Source organism: Aricia agestis, chromosome 15, assembly GCF_905147365.1.
Source record: "Aricia agestis chromosome 15, ilAriAges1.1, whole genome shotgun sequence".
NCBI classification, from domain to species: domain Eukaryota; kingdom Metazoa; phylum Arthropoda; class Insecta; order Lepidoptera; family Lycaenidae; genus Aricia; species Aricia agestis.
This window is the reverse complement of record NC_056420.1, coordinates 3992258-4012862: the sequence shown is the minus strand read 5'-3', so window position 1 is coordinate 4012862 and position 20605 is coordinate 3992258. Positions and strand designations below refer to the sequence as shown.

At 38.2% G+C, this 20605-nt stretch overlaps 1 protein-coding gene across 4 annotated transcripts in view; it reads left to right on the top strand.

Annotated features, from left to right (window-relative positions):
* Positions 1-20605, top strand: part of LOC121734274 (furin-like protease 2) — a 301354-nt gene that overhangs the window by 217663 nt on the left and 63086 nt on the right. For all 4 annotated transcript variants that reach the window (XR_006036695.1, XM_042124769.1, XM_042124770.1 and 1 more), the window contains exon 2: positions 2481-2679. Coding sequence is in view for 3 of the 4 variants with exons in the window: in XM_042124769.1 (XP_041980703.1) it covers positions 2533-2679 (147 nt within the window). In the remaining variant the exon portion in view is untranslated. The remainder of the gene's footprint in view (positions 1-2480; positions 2680-20605) is intronic.

Sequence of the window (20605 nt, the reverse complement as noted above, 5' to 3'; positions counted from 1 at the left end):
AAGACCGACACGACCGGCGAGAGATCAGGCGCAGGACCGACTTTTACATGCCCATCCGACGCATGGGTCATCTTACTTGCCAGACAATCAGGTGATCAGCCTGCATTGTCCTAACCAAACTTGGATATACCATGTTTCCAAAGCGGGAATCGAACCCACGACCTCCGAGTTTAAGAGCCGCGCTCTATACCACTAGACCACGGAGGCGTTAATTGCAAATTAACTCAGTTAATGACAACCAATTTGATGGTTGAAATGAAACCATGAAAATCTGAGAAGCTTAGTATTCGACTATTCCAATCGATATAGTGCCCGCGTCTCTAGTGATGGATGAGCGTGATCCCCTCAAGGCTACTCCGGATCAGCAAACATCACGTGTTCCCCACTTCCTCAATATGTTTCCCTTTACATTCCGAGCGTCCGAGTAAATGGGGTTACTTAGAAACTATTTATTCACTGCAAATGTTGCCCGCTTTGGGAGCTTGATCCGGTGGAATCGTTGACTATGAATACCTAATGAATACATATCTCCTGGAAAAATATCTACAGCCACCATTTAACCTCCTTTTTGGAAGTCGGTTAAAAATGCTTGCCTTTTTTCAGGAGGTACTATTTTTTTTATAATTTGGTAAAATCGTTGAAGCGTGAAGAGGCAACAGATAGAGGCTTCGTAAATACCTGCACATTTTCATTGTTTTAAGTGAATTACAAAGAAAACTGTACACCTAAATACTTTGAAGAGTCTCCCCTTACTCATCTCCGCCTTTACCTATTTCTGTGCCAAATAATCGTATCTATCACCTGATTCAAAGTAGCTTAGAAGTTTAGACGCTGCGAGATATGCTTCATCCATCCAGTCATTCATCCTCCATCCATTCTTCTAAATTAATCACCTTTCCTTTTCGCTTCGTAGTCGGGTAAAAATAATCCTCCACGAGTAGCCTAATATTACCCACACGGCACCACGCCTACCCCAAATGAGGGCTTTGACGCGCTCGATCCTCTAATTGTATCGTCGACGCCCGCGGGGGTATATTTTAATAATGTCGCTACGCCGACGGCCCCATATGAGTTTTAAACGCGACTCTATAATATTCCAGATTATTACGGTATCATATACTGAAAAAGCGTAAAAAATTGACGAAAAAAGCTGGAAAAAGATATATTTTGGGCTCATCTGAGATGCGGACATATTTGAGGTTTTAAATCTTTAAGGTGACACTGGTGGGAAAGACACTACAGTTTGAGCAACGTGACTCTTCGAATCATAGTGTTGGATTGGTGTTTCATTCAAACATAAAATTTCGTGCAAAGAATATACCTTGAGGTATCCCATTGCTTTGCTGTGCAATGACGCCGAAATTACACTGTGTATAGGTGTGGTGTCACCTCTATTCGTAGTATACTTTTTCTTGAAGATTTCTGCGAAATACACTTCACAGGCTACCCTGACTTTTGAAGTCTGAAAGTGATGAGCACAATAAGACCAATACTAGAGTAGAACTAAGGACCTCGACTTCAAACAAACGGACGAATATTCGCGAGTTGGGCGCGACTGTCACTTTTAACATGTTTCACAATGATTATTAGCTTTGTCCACACTGTGCCTTTTTCTGTTCGTCAAGGGCATACGTTATAGCGCAGTCAACGGCGAACGTGAGGCATGCCCGCGACGCATGCCCTCTGACTGTATCCAAAACTTCAAAAATGACAATATTGACATTACGTTCCTTGACGCATTCAATTATTAAATGCGCCAATATGAAAGTTGATGACGAAAATTGAAGATGAAAGTGCACAGTGCGGACACAGCTATTAACGCAATAGTACAGCGAGCGCCGCGCCGGCCGATACCAGTAGTGCTAGCACGGCGACCAGCGGAAATGTGAAAGTATGGACAAACTGTGGAAATAAACCTAAGGTGCCGTTCCGATCTTTTTTCGTTCCGAAAAATTCAATTAAAATGCCACTTTATGACAGACTATAGTCACAAACTGTGGAGATAAACTTAAGGTGCCGTTTCGATCTTTTTTAGTTCCGAATAATTCAATTAAAAAGCCACTTTATGACAGACTATAGTTCTAAAAATTCAAATAATATCCTACATTATGACATATACTATAGTGTGTCATAAAGTGGCATTTTAATTGAATTTTTCGGAACGAAAAAAGATCGGAACGGCACCTTAGGTTTATTTCCACAGTTTGTCCATACTTTCGCATTTCCGCTGGTCGCCGTGCTAACACTACTGATATTATGAGTATATGACATATTACATCAAACGTATCGAGAACTCTTCCTGACTCTTATGAGTCGGCCTACTCGTTAGTTCTGTTTACTCTGCCAAGACAGTGTTGGTAGTTGGATCTTTCTAGTACAATCTTTGTTTGGTCAAATGTTCCTGGTCTCGGTCTTGCTTTTTGGCAAGACCAAGACTAAAAGTGCAGGACCAAATTTGCTTATCCCAACTTTGTTCCCAGGTGGCGAGGCATGCGTGAATTGCGCGAGGCGTCAACTTGATACAGTCGCGCGATGTTGTCATGGCGCCTGCTGGTACTGGTGCAGGTGTGCGCGAGCGTGCCGGAGCTGTACCACAACCAGTTCGCCGTCCACGTGCCGGGAGGTGATCACCACGTGGAGGATATAGCGAGGAGGCACGGCTTTGAGAATCACGGACAGGTGAGTTGAAGATATTTGTTACTTGCTCAGCGCGTTGATTGACAACTTGATTTTTAGTTGGAGCACAAATAAGCAAACGGGTCACCTGATGAAAAGAAATTACCGTCGCCCATGGACACTAGAGTTGCAGGTGCGTTGCCGGCCTTTTCAGAGGGAATACGCTCTCTTCTTGAAGGTTTGCAGGTCGTATTGGTCAAGAAATACTGTTGGTGACAGGAGGGATTCGTTCCAGTTAGAACGTAAACGTTTGTCGGTATATAATATAGTAGCAGATTCTGTAGGAGTGACATTGAAAGTAATGATGTTAAGAGTTCAAGGTGTGTTTAAATCAATCGTTATTTATTATCTTAAGACTTTATGAATTTATAAAACCGCTCTACCTGGATTCGATACTTTCATGAGGCAAATAGGCGCGGTGTTTTGATGAATATAAATTTATGTAAACGTCGAGAGCCTACAGTATAAATATTATACAGTTCATTAACTTAGACGTATCCTTAAAATCAAATTCAGTCATCACAGACAAGCGTGTTCCACGTGATACTGTTTTTTAACCCCCGACAAAAAAGAGGGGTGTTATAAGTTTGACGTGTCTGTCTGTCTGTTTGTCTGTGTGTGTATCTGTCCGTGGCATCGTAGCATCCAAACGGATGGACCGATTTTGATCTAGTTTTTTTTGTTTGAAAGCTGACATGATCGAGAGTGTTCTTAGCTATAACTTATCATCATCAGCCTGCTCAGTTCTGGACAATCAGGGTTTATCTGGTTCATGAAAGGCCGTTAGCAACTTTGTATTCGTTTGATGGGTTTTATATTTCATTCTAGTTCGTGGCATTTGTGAATATACAATATACGTATGCACATATTAATGGAAAGTTGACCTGGTGCTGCAGCATCACCTGGTAATCAATAGGATATCCAACTCCTCGCCAACTTAGAGCAGAGGTTTCGTGTTTGGGCTCATTTTAATTGCGACAACCAGTAAGAAGTAGATAGACAGTAAATATTTACATGCTGCTGCTGCAGCATCACCTGGATTCTATAGGAACCGAGCTTCGTATGAACTCAAAGTGGAGGTTTCATGTTTGGGCTCATATTAACGGCCTCATCGAAAAGGACATTGATAGATGGTAATCATGAGAATATTATGATTATGTATATATAATATGATAGGAATTATTCTGCACTATAACCAAGACAAGTTTAAAAAGTATAAAATAAAATTAAATTAAGAAATTTAAAAAACCCCCGCCAAAAAACTTTAAAAAGTAATGAAATAATATTTACTGCCTTTAAGTTCAAATAATTCCTAACTTGTGTAAAGTAATAATATTTTAGTCCATAATTGTTGTCACGGTGTGTCGGGGGACCGCTAATGTAGATGTTTGATTTGAGATTTCACATAACATTATAGTTTAATAAAATGGTCACATTTAGCAATTTCTCTCAATCAATTCAGCAAATGAATTGTCAAAACTGTCAAACTGACAAATGTCAAATCAGTACAAAAATAGTTGCAATTTGCGATTTTAGAAAAATGAATCAAATTATGATTCATATCATGATTCTTCAAAGCGACCATTTTAGCCCTGCAGTTCATAGCGAACCGAATGGAGATAATCAGCGACTTGGCGGTTGTAGGTTGTAGTTTCCTTGGCGGTCCCCCGACACACCGTGACAACAATTATGGACTAAAATATTACTTTACACAAGTTAGGAATTATTTGAACTTAAAGGCAGTAAATATTATTTCATTACTTTTTAAAGTTTTTTGGCGGGGGTTTTTTAAATTTCTTAATTTAATTTTATTTTTAGTTTTTAGCTACGTTATCTCAAATTGCCCTGATATGTGCATCCGATTCTCTAATCGATATTTCTAGTCTAGTATAAAGATCTACTGTATATTTTTTATATTGTGTTCATAGGTCGATTATTTTCTAAGCGGTGAAGTTTGAACTTATGTTAAATTTAGTTCGCGCGAAATCAGACGGTGTAGTTATTTCTTTGAATATCATAGCGCTGTTCAAATAACTGTGTCCGAATTCTTATACATCGACAGTCGATAGCAAGTACAAAAATTTCGGAGAAAAAATTAAAACGCATATCTCAGCCGCTGGCGAAAGCTATTTCATTTCTATTTCATTATTCAGTATCTCGCACCGTGACATCTGGTAACATTATTATTTTCCGGGACAAAAAATTTGTTTATACTCTAAAGTTTAAACTCTAAATATTTAACGTGCGAAAATTCAGAAGTTTTTGCGTGATGGAGTAACAAACATGTTACAAACGTATATATAAACCATAACGAGCTTTTGCCCGCGGCTTCGCTCGCGTTAAGAGGTATTATTATAGACAAATTTTCATCCCCTATTTAAACCCCTTGGGGTTGGAATTTATTAAAATCCTTTCTTAACGGATGCCTACGTCATAACATCTACCTGCATGCCAAATTTCAGCCCGATCCGTCCAGTGGTTTGGGCTGAGCGTTGATAGATCACTATGTCAATCAGTCAGTCACCTTTGAGTTTTATATATATAGATATAATATTAGTGTGATGTTAATTGTTATGCGTATGGCAGAATTTTAATTTTGATTAGTTTTTATTATTCGTAGGGTTAGAAACTTATTTCGCAACGGGGTTGGTTCATGATATCGATATAACACGTGACTCTCTCGGACGTTATTTCTTTTGATATCGTACACTTTATTATACGGGGATTTGCGTGAACATAGTTCACTGATTGGACTGATAGCTATCTGCGACAAAATAAACCTTTGAGAATCAAATATCTTGGGTTCTTGATCTTCCAGCTTTGAGTTATGTTAAATTGAACGAATATGTAAAAATAGATAGGGTCGGTTTCAGTTTCAAACAGAATAGATTTGTTTTGTATCGAATGAAAATATGTTTTATATTAGACTACATGACGCCAGCAACTCCGGTGGGCTAAATGTTTATTGTGCGGGAACGTAGACGTATGTCTATTCCCTATGTCTATTCCCGGGACTCGAAAGTATAATTAGCAAATTGCAATAAAATCTGTGATTTGAGAACGAAGAGGTAACGGGTAGACAGACAGACACACTTTCGCATTTACAATATATCTTAATCTTATCTTATCTTTATATATATATTTTATATATATATATATATATATATATATATATATATATATATATATATATATATATATATATATATATATATATATATATATATATATATATATATATATTTCTCGGAATCGGCTCCAACGATTTTCATGAAATTTAGTATATAGAGGGTTTCGGGGGCGATAAATCGATCTAGCTAGGAATCATTTCTAGAAAATGTCATTTTCATCGGATACCGAGCAAAGCTCGGTCAAACAGCTAGTATGTCTTTAAACGAGCAATTCTTGTATATATATAATTGGAATCTCAGAATCGGCTCCAACGATTTTCATGAAATTTAGTATATAGGGGGTTTCGGGGGCGATAAATCGATCTAAGCTCGGTCAAATAGCTAGTAAATATTAAGCAGTAAAAATCTGTATTCTTTGCAGGTCTCGATATTTAGGAATAATTCTTTGGCATTTCTTTGGATCTAAATGCCTTGTCGGACGTGAGCTTTAGAAGTGACATTATTAGCCTTCCTTTTCTACTAGTCGTCACATTCGTAACACTGCGTCAGGTATTTTGTTTATAATATTTCATAATTCTAAGAAACGTCAAGGCCATACTCTGAGCAAACGACCTTGACCATACTTTAGCTTTGTCCACACTGTGCCTTTTTCTGTTCGTCAAGGGCATGCGTTATAGCGCAGTCACCAGCGAAAGTGAGGCATGCCCGCGACGCATAAAGCAAAAATGTCAATGTTGGCGTTGCGTTCGTTGACGCATTCAATTATTGAATGCGCCAAAACGAAAGTTGAATGATAGAAGATGACGAAAATTGAAGACGAAAGCGCACAGTGTGGACATTGCTATTTGCCTCGTTGCCAAGATCGTACCAAAATCCTATATTTTTACTTATCTTAGTTCAAAATTGACCTAAAAAGTATGTTGTTAATGAAATTGTCGATCTATTGGCGTGTGTTTCAAATAAACGTAATTTTTAAATTCTAGGGAGATACTGAATGTATGCTTGAATTTAAATAAATTCGTATTACTTTGGAAGCTGATATCGTCTGACAGGGAAACAGTGAAAGGAATTCTCATATGCTGAAGATTATTGCTGTATTTTTAATATAATTTTGTATCTTTCAAATTATGAGTTAATAAGACTCTAAAAACGGTAAATTACGGCATCTCCGTAGGGGGAGCGTCTTAAAGTTATTTCGAATATATTTCAACACCTACGCTGAAGCCTAAAGCGTTACGGCTAGTTATCAATAATCACATAATACGAGGTCCGTAACAAAGCCAATCCCGCCGATCCCAGGCCTGGGGCGGGATTGAGGGCCCGATATCATTATCATAACACCTCCGTAATAGGGTCTAACAAGATGTCGGGATCGCCATCGATACCGTTTTTCTATTTGACGCTACGAGGTGTGGAAAATAAAATGTTTAAGGTTCATGCCCACTTGTACTAAAAGTCAATTTTGCCCTTCAAAAAATCTTTTGTAGCAACTAGCAGGTGAAACATTGACACTAAATTGCGCTTTTGAAGTTTCTGAAATCGACTGGCTTCGGTCTGATGGACCATAGTGACTCCGCATTGTCAGAAGATGGAAGATCTTCCTTAAAGGCTACCTACGTATAGTCCCAGCTCTAACAATCTAGAATATTATGCACAAAAAGCAAGGGTGAACAATGTACATAAGTACACCCTCGCTTTTTGCATTTACGCATGGCCAGGCCCATTGTCTTCTTGTGTTGTCCACTTATGAGGTTTTTAAATAGGAGAGCAATTGACATTTTATCAAAAAGCGGCGTTAATTATGATTTTTTTCTTTGCTCTAGTAACCGTGTAGGTCTTTAGTACGGGTATTATTATCATTTATGTCTATCCTGCAATATACGCTCTTTGTTTGGTTTGAAAACACTCATAAACTACCAAAATCCTTCGCCAAGTCGGGTGAAAGTCACATATTATAATAATAGTGTCAAAATATTTTCCCTCCTCTGATAATATTTGGCCATAACGCCGAGTGTCAGGTGAGGACTGAGGACACTTTCGCCAAGCGTCAAACACTCCCAAGTGTTTGGGTAGCGCCCGAAGCGCTGATGTTCCCTTATAACGCCTTTGCCGTGTAAATACATGTGAGAACACCCTAACACGTGTTATTATGTAAGGTGGTACACACTACACAGTATAAATTTGAATACTTCGAGTCAGAATTATTACCGATAGGAAGTATTCGAGTTAGTAAAGATAGGACTCCACCTAACTTCTTCTGAATCCTATCTTCTGCTTAATATCTTTGTGAGTCCCAACACAGCTTTAGCATGATACTCGGGCTCTCTGAGATCTTACCTGATGGTGTTTGAGGTTATCGTAGTTGGACACTGCTGTCGATCCTGGTGACACAGGAGATATTAAAGTATGGTGTATTAGCGTGAATATATGTAGTTAAATATTGTTATGCTATAAAATGTTTGTAGACAGTTGTCGCAAAAATTACGTGGCATCCATTTAGGATCGTGTTTGCAGGATTGTTGTCTAAACTCCCGTTGCAGTGCATACGTTTGAAAGCATCCCACGACAGAGGAACATAAAGTGCTAAACAACTATTCACTAAAATTATATTTCTGCTCACGTATCGTCTATGGCTTCAAAGAATTAAGGAATGCGTAGATAGGAAAATTGGATAGAAATTAAAAATAGGTTTTAAATAAATCATATTGTAGTTTTGTGCTAAGGCCTAAGTTGTACTCTGCTCACATCTTGTTGCTTCTTGAAAACCGAACGCGAATGCACAGTGCTGGTGTAATTGGTGTGAGAGTGCGATAACATGCGCACGTTGAATCACTATTGAGTATTGGTAGATCATTGAAGAAGGATCGTTATTGGTTGATGGTTATCAGACGTTGACTCGTATTGGTAGATATTGTACGTTCTTGACGTTAAACAAATAAGCCTATTAGCCTTCCGGAATTAAATAGTTGTAGCTGATGAAATTTTCTTGGCACATCTAGGCGTGTCCTAATTCTACCCATATGGCTCTCAAAGGCCACCCCGTCTGTCCGTCCGTGTATTCAATATGATAACAATGCCCCGGGCAGACGGACGGATCGCTAAACCGATATTAAAATGTTGTTATGTTTATGGTGACTTGACGAGTTTTTTAATATTCCAATACGAGGTTGTGTTCCGAAACTCTAAACAGTATGATGACCAGGACATGGTAGCCAATCAATTTTGACAAATCGGTCTGGCCAGGAAACTATACGCTGATAATTGTTAGCTGAGGTCTCGGTAGCCAATCGACATCGTTAAGTTCCACTGGCCAGTAGAAGTAGAGCTTCAGATCACGAGGTGCAATATTATAATGACTTTAAAAACTTGACTACTACACGTCTTTATCTTGACACTAGCTTTTTGACCGAGCTTTGCTCGGTATTCGATAAAACACGAATAAAATGACATTTTGTAAAAATGATTCCTAGCTAGATCGATTTATCGCCCCCGAAACCCCCTATATACTAAATTTCATGAAAATCGTTGGAGCCGATTCCCAGATTCCAATCTATACTAATATTATAAATGCGAAAGTATCTCTGTCTATCTGTCTGTCTGTCTGTCTCGCTTTCACGCCAAAACTACCGAACCGATTGTAATGAAATTTTGTATACATATAGTCTAAAGCATAAGAAAGGACATAGGCTACTTTTTTACTGGAAAAAAGGGTTGTAAGGGGGTGAAAATGTGTAAATTTGTTCAAATTAAGTTAGTTCCAAAAGATCATAATAGATGGCGCCGTGCGTCTTCTACATCGCGGTGACGCTTGCCCAGACTTCTTTCTATAAGAGGTGGTATCTATCATCTTATGTTTAAGTTTCGATTTTATTTTTTTCGATTGTTATTACTTTTTTACGTTATTAAATAACTCAGTACTTTATCTATGCAGTGACGTAACCCTAAAAGTCAAGCATATCAATGATATAAATAGTTTATGGGTAAAGTTGTGTAATTATGGGCCTAAATAAGCTTTAAAATTTGGCATAAAATATAAAGTTTAATTTAAAAAATGAAATATTATGTACACACTGCACAGCTGTTTTGATTTAAGAGGTACCAGGGTTTTTTTTATAAAAGCTTTTGACACCAATTTTGTTGACATCGCGCGCTATAAACTGAAGTCCACGCGGACGAAGTTGCGGGCAACAGCTAGTTATATATATATATATATATAGATATATATATATATATATATATATATATATATATATATATATATATATATATATATATATATATATATATATATATATATATATATATATATATATATATATATATATATACAAGAATTGCTCGTTTAAAGATATAAGATAATACAAAACATATTAAAGAAAAAATTTAACTTTTTATGTTTTTTTAGGAACGTCATGCTTACTAGACGAGAAACCTGGCAAAACAAACTCGTATTTACTCGTAAGTGAAATTTATTGCAATGTGACAACCCTACCGCGAAGTGTAAAAGTGTCGAAGGCTTCCTACGGGGAGCATAATGTAATATTCAGTTGAAAGGTGCTGGGCGGCAGGTGTGCGGACGTATGAAAAATGTGCCGTGCGAGATTATGTGACTGTCAGTCCCGACTCCCGACGGGCTCGTTACACACATTGTGTATATCGACAGGTGCACTGTGTTATTTGTAAGTGCTGACTAGATCATGCGGCCTACAGTCCTACACTTAGGGCATGTTTCACCACTTCCTGATAGGTGCCGAATAGGTTATCCATCACTTAACTTGACAGATGAAGTATAGATTTTTTTAAGAGATTTACGTGGTAGAGCCATGCTTCGGCACGAATAGGCCGGCTCGACCGGAGAAACTTTTTATTCCGGAAAAATGTACGGTTTCCGTGCGATGAACGAGTTATGGCGCAACGAATTTGCTGATGTCATCTAGTTATCATATTATTAATCATAATAATATGATAGTATCATATTTGATATTATGAATCATAATAATATTATGATAGTATCATATTATAATCTTATGATTATTTTTGTTTAAATCGCAAAATAACTTTTTTGCGAAATGCAAGTCGCATTTCGCAATTAAAAAAGAAATTAATCAATTCGTGTCTAGTAAGTAATTAGTATTAATTTGACATTTGTCAGTTTGACAGTTTTGACAAATCATTTGCTGAATTGATTGAGAGGAACACACACGCAATGGTCACATTTAGGACCATTTCAGCCCCGCCGACCGCAACACCACTTCCTGCCTACCTAGCATAAGCCAACAAGATATTCTCACTCTACATGTTTTCTCGATGTTTGATGGTTTGTCTTTTCATCTCTATTCACCCTAGCATGACAAACATTTTTTCTCGCGTAGATCTATCATCGAAATAACACATTTTTATAGAGTTTGGTCGAGATAATGTAGATAATGTCGATAGATATCTCACTCTCGAGATAATTTAATTATCTCGAGAGTGAGATATCTCGTTGGCGTATGCTGGGTAGGCTGATAAGGCTATATAACCTTTACAGATCAAGTATGGAGAATCTGTCAAAAAAGCTGTAAATAGCCTATTAGGCACTTTATCAGAAAGTGGTGAAACAGGCCCTTAGTTTTTTTTATTGAATCTTGAATACTGGTAGACAATTATTACACGGCCAGTCTTTTGACTTTTAAATTAATCTGATAGCCCATTTACATTCGCGTACGAGTCGCGAGGCGAGGGACGAGGCGAGGGGCGAGGTGCGAGTGTGAACAGACGCTCGTGGCTAGCCTCGTCCCTCGTCTCGTCCCTCGCGGCGCTCGCATCCGGAGCGGATTTTGGGGTACGAGTCAAAGTACCTCGCGTCGCACGCGAGTGGGTGTTTACATTCGCCCTCCCGCTACATTCTGGCTTCTACATCGTGCCGCGCAGGTTGTGTTGAGTTTTAAATACGCAAAAACAAAAATGCATCGTATTATAATAATAATATCTATGGACGTTCACACCACGTCAGTCTGGCCCCGTGCTAAGTACCTGAAGGACTTGTGTTACGGGCACCAGACAACGGAAATATATTTAATACCTCTATACTATACATATATTTAAGATTTTTATTTTATGATACACATATTTAATACACAACCATGACCCAGGAACTTTGAAAACTTTTTGTTCCGTCGCTGGGATTCGAACCCGCGACCCCCGGCTTGAGCTACCGACAGCCCATCCACTGAGCCATAGAGGTCGTCAAATAATGGATTGGTCGCAAGTCGAAACATTTAAGTTCATAGAACACAAAAAGAACGATTTGGGACCCTAAAGGTGGCTTTCGGATCTTTGCCACGAGCGACCGCGACCGACGAAAATTCAAACGAAATGCCACTTTATGACATAGGCGATAGGTTTCATTTTACTCTACCAACTAGCTTTTACGCCGCCGCCGGCGGCAGCGTGGGTCGCCACCAAAATGTCAGTAGAAAATGACACTTATATTCTATGTCATAAAGTAGCATTTTATTTGAATTTTCACCGGTCGCGGTCGCTCGCGGCAAAGATCCGAAAGCCACCTTAAACATAAATGCCACAAGAACAGCCAAAAAGTTAGCTTCCTTTTATTTAAATTAGTGACGTAGCAGTATAAGCCCAGTACGCACAAACTTGTTGCTGCTAAAACTTCGACGTCCTTCATTGTTGCTAGCTCAAAGACGACTGAACTCGGCACGCGAGTGTAAACAGGCAACTTATACGAGATTTATACTAACCATCGATCAACACGAGCCTCGCATGAGGTACGAGGTGAGCCACAAGGCGAGGGACGAAGCGCGAGTGTAAATGCCGTATGAGAGTTGAGACTGTCGCAGGAATTATGTCTAAAAATAATAAAGTCAATTTTTTGACAATATAATAAAATAGAAAAACGTTGTTTGAAACCTTGTTTCTTATGTCATTGTTTGAGACTTATATTTTTTTTTATCTGAGGTCGAATTTCGACCATTGGACAATCTCTTGTATTGTTAAATTTTCAAATGTTAACAAAAATTCAAAATGTAAAAATCTTTGGACTGCGGTTTCTCTGGTTTCCTGTTCCAGATGTAACAAAATTATCAACTCGCTACATTATGAATCGGCTGAATATTGTAGACAAAACCTTTGGGCCTCTTTTTTGGAAACTTTTAATTATATTTTACAAATTTTTGATTCTGTTTGGGTTGAATGTTCTGGAACTTTTAACGAGAATAATTATTTTTAAACTTTTTCTGGCCCGGTTGATAAATGGAAATGGTAATTTGGAAATTCTACGCGTCTGTATTTAATTTATTATTCAATTTATCGCCGGTCGGGGGCTGGGTCTATCGCTTGACCCCCTACTTATAAAAATATATACACTGTGTATTATACTGTGTATATAGACGTTATGATTAATTTTCCTCGTCTGATTAGCGATAAACAAGGGCAAAACATTAAACATTGTATAGGGTTCATAATTAATGTGTCACTGTTTATATATTATTAGGGGGGGATAATTTAAAAGTTGGGTAGTAATGTGAAACTTCAATGATCAAACTTGTCCTTAATTTTTCTCGAAAGAAAACTACCCAATAGCCAATGTGTAAGAGTGATGAGGTCGAACGCAGACAAACTTTACATAAATTTAAATATTTTTATAGATAACTAAATTTTATTTTCAATGGAAGTAAAAACTTACTTTCGTTATTTTTCCTCGTTTTAAAATTTATCTCAAAGTTGTTTATTTTCGACCGCAGACTGCACAGTGTAAGTCCGCATCATATTTCCGCGGACTGGAGCAGTTTGTACACGTCAAAATGCAACCTACAGTTTTTAATTATAAACTTTAAAGCAACCGTCTAATGTCTGGCGAGTAATAAATTTTAAAATTAATTTGCTTACTTCCCGGGGGCGTCTTCGCAACTTGATCCCGGGTTTTACGTGACATTGTTGATAACCTACGTCAGAGAGACGAATGCAAAGTAACTGTTCAGGAAGACTGTTTGTAGATTTTTCTGTAGTCCAATCTAGATGGATGATCCAACAGATAAAATGTCTAGTTAATTGTAGTCAAGTAACTAGACTCTAAATTACTTACACGCACACGTTTATATACAAACAATTATGTCAGTTGGTAAGCGAATAGATGACGCCCGTAACCCCGTTACGCCAAAATTTGTTTATCGTGCAAGAACCGTACATTTTTCCAAAAAAAAATTATCAAAATCGGTTCAGCGGTTTGTGCGTGAAACATTAACGAACTGGCAGACAGACCGACACACTTGCGCATAGTGAATTCTGTCGTGCAGGTCATAATGCCGGCGGGATCTAATTCTCGCATTTCCTCTTTCAATTTTCAAGTTTTCCCAATCATCCACAGTTCCACACGTCTATGAGAATGGGTCCTGCTCTGTAACAGTGCGAGAATTTAAATAACTCTTTTATGAAGCGACGATCCGAAATTAGTGCTACAAATGCGGTCAAAATTTAGCAGGCCGACGCATAATTTTATGACGCGTCATTTTGCCGTGGACGCCATGACGTAACGAGCGTCAACAAACGGAGATTATGTCGGCACATCGCCGGCCTAATCAGCCCGCTGCCCGTGACGTCACACACTAGGGGTGTCGCACGCAGATAATGTTACCAGTTTGTGCTTTTGACACCCGGATGCCCGGTAGAGAATGAACAGGTCAATATGTTTTTTGCATACTGGAATACATTGATAGTATTTTCAGCATTTTATTCAAAATATTTTCTACGTATAACGCTTGGTTCTTTATCTTTTTTAGGCAGTGGCTTCCTTTTTAATAGTTTTGATTGGTTTACGTTTAAACCTAAGCCAATCATAGTTTAACTTCTGTCGAAAAACCTACGAAACCGGTCATTATTTCTTATTATGTATAATGGACAATCATTTTCTCGTTAAGCCTAAAATACAATGTGTCTACTCTAGGTATATTCTAGAAATAATTTTGACAGCCCTGAACGCATGATTGGTACTGAAATACGAGTACGTACATGTGTCTAGTAAATGAATTTAATGCTAATCCCATTAGACCTCCATTAGGCGTCGAGTGTTAAGCGGCTAATACACGCCTGTAATTAGATTCGCGTGTAAACCCGGCTTAGTGGACATGTGACGTCATATCATAACCCGCCAGCTTCAGAAATTCTCGAGGGGTTACATTAAGATTTAGGGTCAGTTTGCATTACAACGGAAAGGGTTGAGATGTTTAAAATAAGAAATGCAAAATTGGAACAAGCAGTTTAAAACCGCGGGCGGGAATGCGGGAAGTCTACCGATTCAATTAATAAAAGTAATAACATCTTGCGAGTAAGTGGAGATACTGTAGGTAAGTTGTTGTCTTATTGCTAATTTTGAGATTTATTAGCAATATTCAATAATAAAAAGATAGGTGTTAAAAAGTCTAGGAAATCCAAAGTAGTGACCACCGGTCGCCATTAAAATTTGAGGTGTAGGCTGAGCACTATAATTAAAAAATAACTGTTCCAAAAAAAGAAAGTGTCTGAAGAGGTTAGGCGGCTCTTTGATAAGGCGAGGAAAGCGATACTATTATTGTGAATACACAAATTTTTATTTATTATTTTACATTGGACAATATTCCATAGTCAGTTGTATGTCCTCAGTTTAAACACCGCTAGGCAAGCACAACAATAAATCATTCATGATAAATAGTGAACATTAGAATATTTCACAAACGTAAGTGCGTGTATGTAGGGTAGTTGGGATTTAATTCACAACGGTACACGACGCCCGTCATCACTTATTCAGTCGCCGTGTGAACGCTCAGGTGTGCGCTGCACGCGATCCGTGCGATGTCCCACCTCTGGTACATCAATGTGCGGTGTAGTGTAGCGCGATTTGACAGTTGTTTTTTTTTTTGTTAAATGATTGGATACAAGGTTTTTACTTTTTTCAGAATTTAAAATTAAATCGGTACCAATGATATTGAAGGCAGACTGCCTAAAAAGTATCTGAATATTTAAAAACTATTAGTAAACATATTACTTTCTAATCATTTTTAAAATTATTTAATTTTTATTTTTAAGCTTTATCAAAGATATTTTTTTACTATTTTTGTATTTTTTTAAATATTTTTTTATGAAATAAGGGGGCAAACGAGCGAACGGGTCACCTGATGGAAAGCAACTTCCGTCACCCATGGACACTCGCAGCATCAGAAGAGCTACAGGTGCGTTGCCGGCCTTTTAAGAGGAAATAGGGTAATAGGGGAGGGTAGGGAAGGGAATAGGGGAGGGTAGGGAAGGGAATAGGGTAGGGGATTGGGCCTCCGGTAAACACGCTCACTCGGCGAAACACAGCGCAAGCGCTGCTTCACGCCGGTTTTCTATGAGAACGTGGTATTTCTCCGATCAAGCCGGCCCATTCGTGCCGAAGCATGGCTCTCCCACGTGTAAATTTATTTTTAAAGGGGTTTGATCACTTAGCGATTATGTCACCCCCGTAGAAAATGTCATTTAATTCGTGTTTTATCGAATACGAGTCAAATAGCTAGTTATAATTATCCAAACAATTGAGGCCTTTAAAAACGAATTAATATTTTAAATGTTACATTATTAAAATTTTCTGAGAATGCTGGCAACTCTGTTTTATATTTTTAAAGCTTTTGAAGCGGTTTGGAAATATCAGTTGAAAGGGTTTTTTATAACTCATTTTCCGAACAATAAGCCTCTTAGTAATTACGGAATATTTCATACGGTTTTGATAAAAAACACCCCAGTTTTGGGGAGAAAATTACGCTGAAATGATCTTTGAAATAAAAAGATGAAATAAAATAAATTAAAACCGAAATGCGATAATTTACAAACCGTCCAAGAGTGGAATTACGTTCGGGCGTGCTTCACGGAAAAGCTCACGCTTATGAGATATTATGTCCTGTCACAGGACTGGACAGTGACGGACGTTAAATAAAGCAATAGGGTCTCATTATACTCAAATCATTCAACGAACCTCTTAACTAAAGAACGTCTTATTTGAAGCGCGGGCTGACGCGGACGGAGTTGCGATCACGGAGTCAAAACAAAGAGGAGCTGGCCTAAGCAGCTGTGCACTGTGATTCTCAACTATAGGTCCTGAATTTTGACTTCTCGTTGTTTTGTTATTATAAAAGTTCATTACTAATATTTGTGTTTGATAGTGTGCTTTTATAATTCTGGACGTCACGTTATCGTGGACGCCGGCTTCCACGATAAAACTTTGGGTGTACGTTAAATGCCCTTTTGATTTTACGCACCGCGGACGTTTTGTGCGGTTCAGAAGTGTAAACGTTGTGATGTCCTCTAACGTACACGTTAAAAAGTTATCGTCGACGGAAATTTAAAAGCGCCATTTCCGTACATTTCCATAAATTTTACTTTCCCTATGTTATCGTTTTACCGCGGACGTCCATGACATTACCGCCACGTCCATAAGTATAAAACCGCATTAGAAGAGAAGACTAGCTGTTTCTTTCATTATTTTGCTATTTGATAGATAGTAGATACGTGTGTCAAAGTTTACTACTTAAAAATTATAGACAGATACATCAAACAATGTTTGATGCATAAAATTCCATTGAAAAAAAATCGTGAAAATGAATGTTAATCTTATAATACTTTAAATATTTAGTACTTTTTTTTTCGTAATTTATTCAAATATTGTGATTATTTGCAAATAAAACCACCAAACTGCTAATCTCGCGAGATCTCGAAATTGGCGAGATCTCGCGGTATTGTATTCATAAACTCGCGGGATCTCGCTAGAGCCCCAATCTCGCGAGATTTGCATTCCCTACACGTGGGAGAACCATGCTTCGGCACGAATTGTGTTTCGCCGAGTGAGTGAGTTTACCGGAGGCCCAATCCCCTACCCTATTCTTTTCCTTACTCTCTCCCCTATTCCCTTCCCTTCCCTTCCCTTCCCATCCCTACTCTCCCCTATTACCCTATTCCCTCTTAAAAGGCCGGCAATGCACCTGCAGTTCTTCTGATGCTGCGAGTGTCCATGGGCGACGGAAATTGCTTTCCATCAGGTGACCCGTTTGCTCGTTTGCCCCCCGTATTTCATTAAAAAAACCTAAAACCTTCCACATTTACAACCCAAAGATATTGAGCAGATAATATATTAAATCCCCATTGGCCAGCCCCCGCAAACCGCAATTTTAATGTCTTTCGCCTTAACCGCTGTCGTGCGCAAAACTACACATAACGTATTCAGGTACAGTGCTAGTAAAAAGTGTTTAACAAAAGCTCGCCACTAATTACACTGTAATTGCGAACAGAAAAGTGATAAAGTTTTTATCGCGGTGGTGATTAAACGGAAATAATCGGCGCGAGCCGGCCGATAGCACCTAATTATATCTAACAACGCGATACACGAACGCGATAGGGTTTTTTATGGCCGCCATTATATTTTGTATTGGCTCGTATGGATATTCTATACTAGATGGTCGAAGTTGCTTTGTTTATCGCGTGTTGGGAAATTCGTTTATCGCTCGGGTAATGTATTTATCATTTTTCTGGGATGAAAACTTTTCTATGTCCTAAAAGGGATCCAAAGTTTATTTTATGCCCGATAACACCAATTTAACGGTTAAAGCGTGAAAAATAACAGATTATTTCTTCAATAGAATGGAGAATTTTAAAACTGCTTTAAATAGATTAGAGTGACAATTACAAGGTCCTCAGAAAGTGATGCACAGTTTTGATCGGAAAACTTTGTCGTATATTTTTAGCCCGAAATTATATAAAGTAAATTGTTATTTATATGCATTTCTTTTTCAAGATTCAAGAACCAGGGACGTAACTATTATACTCTGTGAAATTTTAATGGTTGTTTACCAGCAGTAAAATGATTCATAGTACTACTATAGGAAAATCGTTCTGCTGCGGGAAAAGAACCACTAAAAAAGAACCACTAAAATGTCACGTTGTATAAAAAAATATCAACTGCTCGATACTGATAATGCTTTTCATTAAACACAAACACTCTGTAATTCGGAGACAAAGCTCGCAAAATACTCGATATCGGATTGCATTCACGCACTCCGATGTTTTTACAAACTTTTAAATTTCGTTCAATATATTTTTTCGGCGTTTCGGCGTTCCGGCTTCAGCCGCTTCACTAACAAGCACTTTATTGTTCGACTGTACATTTTCATTTTTGTTCGCGATATTATTTTTTTACAATGAATTACGTTTTAACAAGTTCTTGTACGCTTTTTTAGTTGACACTTTATTAATAATAATAATAATAATAATAATAAACATATTTTATTCAACAAAGTTCACAGTACACTACAATAGAACAAAGCACACAACAATAAAGACAGAGAAAGAAAAAAAAAAAAAAGACATGCATACTATAAGCCTAACCACATAATAGGTATACTTATCAGTAAAAGAAAAAAAAAATTAGAACACTTAATTCGAATTTTAACACAAACAAAATTTTACAAATAATTTACACAAGTACATAATATTTTTGTGGTGCGGCACGGATTGAGTGCTTCGGTATAAGGCAGTGCAGTGCGAAAAGTTGTTGAATAGGACTCCACTCAGGTAATGACCTTGGTACAGGATAACTGTACCACGATCCCTGGTATTATGTGGATCCTTATTTGCTTTTGATTTTTGTAGGTTGTGGGTTTCTGGTTCTGCCTTTTTGTTTTATTTCCGAATTTTACTAAATTTATTATTATCTACGACAAAATAATTTAATAATAAGTAATTATTAATAATAAGTAATTTTTATTGTAGTTGGACTTCCAAAACAAACTGCTAATTCTTTGTTTGTTTCGTGAACAAATTTAATTTATTACTATCTTTGTTATCCATACCTAATACTACAAATGCGAAAGTCTGTCTGTCTGACTGCGGAAATCCGATGCGCCCCGACACAGTGTGCGATACGCGCATCCGCTTCCATACAAATTGTATGGAGGCGGATTTTTGCGATGAGCCCCGGCACGCTGAGCCCCGGCACGGCCCGTCTCAGTGTGCTCACTCCTTAAGAAACATAGGAAGGTTCCTAACTTTGTTTCAAAGTAATCCGGCATCTTGGTATATGTGAAAGATTTGCTGAAGATTTTTTTTATGAAATAAGGGGGCAAACGAGCAAACGGGTCACCTGATGGAAAGCAACTTCCGTCGCCCATGGACACTCGCAGCATCAGAAGAGCTGCAGGTGCGTTGCCGGCCTTTTAAGAGGGAATAGGGTAATAGGGGAGGCTATGAATGGGAAGGGAAAGGAATAGGGGAGGGTAGGGAAGGGAATAGGGTAGGGGATTGGGCCTCTGGTAAACTCACTCACTCGGCGAAACACAGCGCAAGCGCTGTTTCACGCCGGTTTTCTGTGAGAACGTGGTATTTCTCCAGTTGAGCCGGCCCATTCGTGCCGAAGCATGGCTCTCCCACGTATATATATACTAAAATTGATTGTTGATGTTTGCTGAAATTATCTTTTGACGATGGATAGTCTCTACTTTTTTTTCAAAACGCACTAAACGAATTTCTTTAAACCTTTAAAGCTATGCAGTAGTTTAGGAGATGGTTAAACATATTAATAAGTATAGCATTTCCATGATATGTATTTACGCGTATAGAGTCGCGAACAAAAGCTAGTTCATAATTTGCATGTGCTGCACTCTGGCGGATGAGCGACGCCATTCAACGAGTACGGGCATTGAGAATCGCCCGCCTGTGAAATCGTACATTTTTCTACCGCCGATCGCTCCCCCAGGAATGAAACGTTTTATTTTATTCAAGTTGCATGTAGCCTGTAAACA